Source organism: Triticum urartu, chromosome 6 (genome assembly GCF_003073215.2).
Source record: "Triticum urartu cultivar G1812 chromosome 6, Tu2.1, whole genome shotgun sequence".
Lineage (NCBI taxonomy): Eukaryota > Viridiplantae > Streptophyta > Magnoliopsida > Poales > Poaceae > Triticum > Triticum urartu.
In genome coordinates this window covers 444,978,108-444,985,700 of record NC_053027.1, presented here as the reverse complement: position 1 = coordinate 444,985,700, position 7,593 = coordinate 444,978,108, and the positions used below count along the sequence as shown (strand labels likewise).

Genomic DNA, 7,593 nt, shown 5'->3' with positions numbered 1-7,593 from the left:
GGCTCCCCATAGATTCCAGTGAATCTAAATGTAACATTGTCCACCACCATCTGAGCATCAATATAATACTAGCACCAAGGCCTCACTGTCACCTCCACATGATCTCTCCACCACAAAGCAAGACCCCCACTCTTCCTATTACAGTTCACAGCTACACCATGCTTGAAGCCTAGGCTCCATTTCAGTCTCTCCATTGAGCTTGAAGATTTTTTGTTTCGGATAAAAAAACCACCGCTGGGTTGTGTGACCTAACCAGGTCCCGAAGTTCGCCTACTGTCGGGTCCAACCCCAATCCCCGACAGTTCCAGGCTAATATATTCATTGCTCCCGGCGGTCCTGCCTCCTAGCAGGGTCCGCCGCTGAATCATTGTTCTCCCTAATGCGCTCAAACACCAAGGACATTTTCTGCCTTGTGTCTCTAACAAAGGTGTCATTGCCTACTTGTCTGTCTAGATCGCCCTTTACTACCCAATACTGCCTCGGCCTCCTCTTCCTATCCCTTGGGCCTTCATGTCTAGGGCTGCTAGTAGGCCTTGCCTCCCCATTATGCTCTGGTCTAGGCTTTCTCACATAGTATCCTTGTTTCCGTTCCCTTCCACTGAAAGAATTCGATGTACCAGCATCACCATGATCCCACTGCCCGTACTGCTTGTACCTGAACCTTAGTTCAGTCTGCCTTTCTTGTTGTCTCTGTCTTAGTTCGGACCGAAGAACTCTCTCTCTCTCTCTCTCTCTCTCTCTCTCTCTCTCTTCTGCTCAAGATCCTCCCGCAAGTCCCTTTCCCTCACTGAATCCTTCTCGTGTCGTTGCTCATCGGGTCTAGCATCATGATCATAACTCCCCATTGCCTCCCCGCCAGTGCGGGAGGCTGCTGGAGTGGTAAATTCATTATGCAGATTGCGCTTGGTTGGAAGATCCCGGACTGTTCCAGAATTCCTTCGGTGTCCCTCCCCTTCACTGGACCTCACACTGCCAAAACAGTTTGCACTGCCCGAAGGGCCACGGTGAACCCCGTCCTTCGGCCCCCACGAACGCCCTGGGGATGCTCGGAGCCACTCCCCCCCCCACTGTTGATCAGGATCCACCGCCGGAACACAGCCATTCTCACCATTAACGAGTCGTCCACACTCGAAGCAAAAGTGTGGGATTTTCTCATGCTTGAAGTCATACCAAGTTTTTTCCAGATCATCCTCCGATTTCTTTAGCAGGAATCCTCTCACTAGAGGCTCAAAAATTGGCAATTTAACTCTGAATCTCAGCTTCGAGCCTTTCGCGAACCCATCCTTTTCCACATCAACCCTAACCATTTTTCCTAGCCAGTTCCCAAGTGCTTCCCCGAACGCCTTCGATCTTTTGTCCAAAGGCAGATCCTCCACACGAACCCAAACATCAATACTGTAAAACTTCATCTCCGATGGTCTCGTTTCTCCATCATAGTCCTTAAGAGCCAGAGTATTGAAATCAAATTGCCATGGACCATTTATTTAGGGCATGTTTCCAATCTCCCTCGCTACCAAACCATACTGCAAACAGATTCCTCCCAATGATCTTGAACCGCGCCTCCTTATGTAACCCCCAAGCCCTGGACATGGATTTCTCTAGGCCACTCTTATTCACAGGCCTGGGTGTGAATGCTTTACCAATCGCCGACCACTTCGCCGCTTTGACCTGCTCTTGCCCAGGCTACTTGAAGACGAAGCCTTTAGCCTCTTTCTCTGTCAGCGCCAAACCCCCCAGTCGCGCCATCAATCCCCGGGGACACAGAGGCGTATCTGCTATGGGAGCCCAGTGGCGTCCTCATTTCGTTGTCCGGTGTCTTCTTTTGTGTCGGCTGCTTTGGCGTTGTTCCCGTCCTCCCCGAGGTCATCCCTGTTGCCGCCGCCGCTCCCTGCCCCGCCGCCACCGACGCGTTCCGTGCCGCCGGTCCACCATCTTTCTTCCTCTCCTCCATGTCTTCCTCACCGGAGAGAGATCCGCACCCCGGCGCAATCACGTTCAGAGACGCCGTTGTCCCCTCCCGTATTGCCGTGATCCACTCCACCACCGTTCGCAAAACCCTAACCCTAGCGCTTGAATCGATCGCCTCAAATCGCCCCTCCGTGTTTTACGTACGAGGTGGTTAGCCTTGCGCTGCTGCCCACAGGTCAGCTGCACGTTGTGGGATCCACTCCTGAAAAACTACTTACCCGCGGTTGTCTCAAAAAAAAAAAAAGACCCTGCGTGCCCGCGGTCTCGGTTTTCTGCAATTGGCTGGCGGCCTGGCGCTCCACCCCGTGTCCTTCTATCCAAAAGCGACGGAGAGACTCCCGGCGGCGAGCAGGTCAGTGCCCTCCGTCTCCTCCTTGGTTCCTCTCTCTCCGGACGTCTTCCAACATCCCTCGCCGCAGTCCCCCACCGCTGCCGCCTAGCACGAGTCCGAGTAGACGCTCCGCTGCCCCGCATCTCGGCCTCCGTGGCGGTGGCGGGCTGCTCGCCGCCGCCGCCTGCCACCGGCCATCCTCCTCCCGAGCCCCATGTCCACCCCTTCCCCCGTCGCCCCTCCCTCTTACAACCTTCTCCATTGGAGCAGCTCGACATGAGCCCTAATCCTCTGATGCTGTTTTTTTTTAGGTTGTCCTGTTGTTCTATCCTATTTTGCACTGCTGGTTGTCCTGCTCTTCCAGCTGATTGCAGTGGTGTTCTTCTCGCAGTTTGAAGGTAATTCTTCATCCAAACTTGCCACAAAGAATTTACCGCTGTCTTGTTGTACGCAACATCTTACAAGCAGATAGTAGCAGAATCATGTCAGATTAATTAGAGTTGGTTTCTTGCATGGATGCTGAACATAAAAGAAGTAGCAGGAGAAGAATTGTGTTGACAAAATTGTATTTTGAATTATGTGTTCTTGCGCTAGCATATCTCAGTACACAGAGGGGAGGGGATAATTTAGGCAGCTTTAGTGACGATGAGGCATAATCTTAGGAAGTATTTGCCCAAAGAGATGTATGATGGTTCCGAAGTGTCTTGCTATGATGCATTGTGTTTAACTAAGTAAAACTTCCATGACTTGTGCACCATATTGCGTGAGAAGTGTGGCTTCTGTGACGTTGTACATGTTACCGTGGAAGAAAAGGTTGCTATGTTCTTGTTGGTAGTTGTACATGGTCTTAGAATGAGGTTGCTGTGTGGCACTTACAAGCGGTCTTTAGAGTTGGTTTCTTGTATGGATGCTGAAAATAAGAGAAGCAGGGGAAAGATTAGTTGTACCAAATGGTACGGCTCTCTCTCTCTCTCTTGACATTTGAATTATTTTCTTTACTTGTTAGAGCAACTCTAGCAAAATTGTCGAAACAGTCTGAACTCCATATTTACCATCAGTTTGGAGTTTTTGGCCAAAAGGTTCCTCTAGTAGATTCGTCATTCCACACTCATTGCCATAATTTTTGAAGCGCCCTCCATGCTTGCCTCTCCAGCCTCCATATTTGCAGTCCGCAAGCACATTTTTGGAGTGCGCTCCGTCCACAAAATTTGTGTCCCGATGGAAATTTCAGGCTGTGGTCTTCATCCTCTCCCCTCCCGAGCAAAGAGTAGCCTTCGTCGCCATCGCCACCTTCTCCTGCTCCTCGCTGCTGCCTTCTTCTGCCCTCGTCCACATCCACCAACGTGTTCGCGTCGTCGCCAAGGTCAACGCTCTCCTCTAGATTTAGGCGGGGTTCCTCCTGATCATGTGCGAGCTTCAACGGGGCTCGGGAGGTCGACGCCTAGCTCCTCCCGCCGTGAGCACTCCCAGCCGCCGAGGAGCGACCAACCTTGCCCTCAAGGCGCAGCGATGTGGGATTGAAGGGAGACACGGGGTGTGTTGTTCGGCGGCCCTTGACGCGGACGGCGGCTAACGGAGTAGCACTGAGGCTGGCGCATTGGTGACCCCTTCACAAGCGAGTGCCAAAGCCTCTGTCCTTCGCTTCTATTTCTCCCGCAGCACTAGTGTGTGGCAGCAGCGATGCGGGTTTGGCTGGAGCACACGAAGCGCGACCGACGGAGCACCGGTGTGATTGTGCATGGCTGGGTGGCGAGTGAAAGAGAGGCGTTGAGGCGTGCGGCTCAACCCTAGCAAGATTTGTGTGTGATGCGTGGCGGGGGAAGCAGCTGGAGCGGACTAGGACGGCGGATTGGGAGCCAGCGCGGGCGGGCAGAGTCAAGAGCCGGCGGATGGGGGACCTAGAGGGGTGACGGCGCCAGTGGAGAACGGCAGTGGCCAGGCAGCAACGGCGGGAGCAGCATCAGTCGTCCAAGAGGAGGAGGCAGCGGCACAAGATGGGATCAAGCACAAGTTGCTCGTCCGAAGAGAAAAAAAACCCTAGGGCTCTAATACCATGTTAGGAAATATGCAACTTGTATTCCCAGGTGGCCATAGGCCAGTATATGTGTGGTACAATATGCAGAAAGCCCCTTATAGAACGGGGAAAATACAAAAGGTACACAGCTAAATATATATAACTAGTTTGGTCAGCATCACCCAGTCATCACGTGCACATTTCTCATGCCCCGTTGAATCTCAACTCTGAGAAGCAATGGATAATGCATTAAGTCATCCATAGTATGGATGATGAAAGGGGACATGAGACAACAGGGATGCTTATTCACTTGCACTCAGCAAGAACAGGGAAGGTGCGACTGGTTTCTCTTCCTTCAGCTTTCGCAGACTCGTGGTGGCCTGCGCTGCACCTGGCTGGGTCAATGCTACAAAAGGTGAAGCCAGTACTTCAATGTGCAATGCCTCCGGTCAACAAGAGTGTCCGCCACTGGCGTGGCTTCTGTTGCGCGTCACCAGATAATGACGTGGAACTGCAATGCGTTAATAAATAATAATAATTTGGTGTAAATAGCTGCACAAAACCTCAGCAATGATACATTTCTAGTTGCATTTATGTAAGAGCATCCAGAGTTTGCTTTTACCAACTCAGATTGTATCACCCCATACCAGATTTAAGGTGTTCGATAGCATATGTCTAGTTGAGCATAGCATACAGTTTTTTTTTCCTGTTCAGGTGTCTGCATTTATGATTTTTACACTAATTGCTTATGAGCATGCCATTTGTAGATGGATTTGAAGGACAGCCTCTCCAGATTTAAGCAGCAACAGGAGAGGTGCCAGTCATCTTTGGCCAGCATAGCTGCAAGCCAAGCTTCAACCACAAAACCAAAGCACAGGGCCCAACCGATTAATGCTCCATCTGCTCCAGCAAGGCCTGCACAACCTATTAAATTTTCAAACGATACAGAAAGGCTGCAACATATTAATTCGATTAGGAAATCTCCTGTTGGGGCACAGATCAAACTTGTCATTGAACTGCTTTACAAGGTACTTCTTGCTAAGCTAGAACGTTATTTGTTCCCCACACTAATGTAAACTGGCAAATTTCTTCCCCTGTTAAGGCGTTGCAAATTCTTTCGTTGATCCTGCAAATCATCATGGTAATGCATTCTAAAAGAAGTATTCTGCTAGTTGAGTTTATATGCCAGTAATTGTTATGATTCTCCATGTGGAATTAATTAATATTTTAGGCTGATAATTTATTCCACCTTCTTTTCTGGCCTCGGTCAGTGATGTCTTTTCTCTCAGGATCCTCTTGCAAGCTTTTGATGAATTCAATGAATTCAGGTAGATGATTCTCCAGCATAACCCTAATAACACTGGAGTTGACATTTGGATTTATAAGTGGGGGCCATCTTCCTCTGCCTCCAAAACCTATAGGTTCTCTTTCGATCATATTCAGGCCCTTATTTTTCTCAAACCGGTTCTTGAACTCTAAATGCACCTCCAAGATTAAGGCATTTGTTTGGTTTCTGCTTAATGACAGTCTCAATAATAAGGGCATGTTGCAGAGATGGAATTTCCAGGTCAGGAACAGTTGTTAACTATGTGCTCTGCGAGGATGGCCACCTTGATACCAGAGATTACCTCTTCTTGAATTGCCACTTGAGCATGGAGTGTTGGGTGCCGATCAATCTACATTTGGATAGTGATCTGGGGATGGAGAACATGATTGTTTTACCCAGGGGGTCCTTCAGCAAACCCTTCTTCATGGAGGTTTTCTCTGTTTGGAGCATTTGAAAACAAAGAAACTGTAAAATCTTTGACAATGAACCCTAGTTTAGGCGCTTTGCCCTTCCTCTTGAAGTGGGGCCTTTCCCTTTTTCCTTTCAGAATGAACTATGGAGTAGGAGCCTAACATTTCCCCTTATAGGCTGGCTTGATGATCTGGGCTAAGCCCGTCTGCCCCTCTCTCTTCTGTATGTAGCTGTCGTATTATAACAATTTTCTACCATGGTTTGCTTTCTGCGCATTAATATTCTTTGGTGCTTAGAAGTTGTAAATATCTTCACCAAGAGCATTATGTGAACCTTCGTTATAAACTGCAGTGCTGTGTCTCACTCCTGGAATTGATATTTTACTGCAGACAAGACAAGCTTTTACGGCAGAGCAGATAAATGATGCAACTTACGTTGATATCAATGCTAATAAGGCTGTCTTTGACAGTCTGAGGAATAACCTCAAAGTACAGTATGATGGGAGGCGTTTCTCGTACAAGGTAATTGCTACTTACTAGTTATGCTTTCAATACGTAGCTTGAATCTTCTAGGCGCTTCTTGCTTCATATATAATATTTTTTTGTAATTGATATGAAGATACTTTTAATTGTATTACTGAACAAAACATCAGAAATGTGTTATGTCCATAGACTTATCTTTCTGTTTGAAGTTGAATTAGTTCAAAGGTGTCATTGTTATTTGGTTGTTGGAACTTGTGCAGTCCAAGCATGATCTGGAGGGGAAAGATCAACTACTTGATTTGATAAGGTGTCACCAGGAGGGTCTTGCTGTTGTGGAAGTGAAGGATGCATACCCAAGTGTGTTGGAAGATTTGCAGGTGAGAATATGTGACCCTAATTCTCCTGAAGGTGATATACTTTGTGGTTTCTTGGTTAACCAGTTGCTAGTTAACTGTTTATGGTACCCAGACTTTGTAATGTTTCAATCAATCTTGCAGCCATGTGCCTAAAGCTTGGTTTATCCCCAATCTACTTGGATATTTGTTGTTTCACCCAATGGTACTTTATATTTCTCATTTTAACTCTGGACTTCAGAGTACCACGATGGGAGGTTTAGTGGTCACTCATGTTTCTTAGCATCTAGACCTGGTAAAATTACCAATGGCATACCTTGTTGAAATGCTGTCAGTACTCCTGGACAGTTTTGAGGTACCATGAGTTGTGTTGACATCATGAGAATATTCGTTTATGTAGGAAGTTTCCAAGTAATTCTGTAAGAGGGCACAAATCAGTCCTGCTAGCTCTGAACAACAAGAGGGCTCCGTAAATAACAGTTGTTTCATATGGGTTTCTTTTGGTCTGGTAGCATATCTATTGCCTGTTCAACTTGGTTTCATACGAGTTTAATCGCCCTTAAATTTTGTTAAATATGTGGTGCCTATTGAAGTATTAAAGGTAAATTTTAATTTTAGAGTGCATGTGTTTCTGTACATATGTTTTTTTATGATGGGTAATCTTGAGTGCCATGATTTGTGTACACTACCACACATATGTTATACAT

General features: G+C 47.6%; 1 protein-coding gene across 3 annotated transcripts; it reads left to right on the top strand.

Annotated features, from left to right (window-relative positions):
• Positions 1-2,181: 2,181 nt before the first annotated feature.
• Positions 2,182-7,556, top strand: LOC125514087. Of its 3 annotated transcripts, none has more exons than XM_048679338.1 (5): positions 2,182-2,320; positions 2,611-2,697; positions 5,081-5,341; positions 6,441-6,572; positions 6,794-7,544. In XM_048679338.1, exons 3-5 carry the CDS (start codon positions 5,081-5,083, stop codon positions 7,040-7,042), a joined length of 642 nt encoding a protein of 213 aa, XP_048535295.1. In that variant the 5' UTR covers positions 2,182-2,320; positions 2,611-2,697; the 3' UTR covers positions 7,043-7,544. The 3 variants fall into 3 exon arrangements, with proteins under 3 accessions (XP_048535295.1, XP_048535297.1, XP_048535296.1); XM_048679339.1 differs by lacking the exon at positions 2,182-2,320 and adding an exon at positions 2,348-2,515 and having other exon boundaries at positions 6,794-7,548; XM_048679340.1 differs by lacking the exon at positions 2,611-2,697 and having other exon boundaries at positions 2,205-2,320; positions 6,794-7,556.
• Positions 7,557-7,593: the final 37 nt, after the last annotated feature.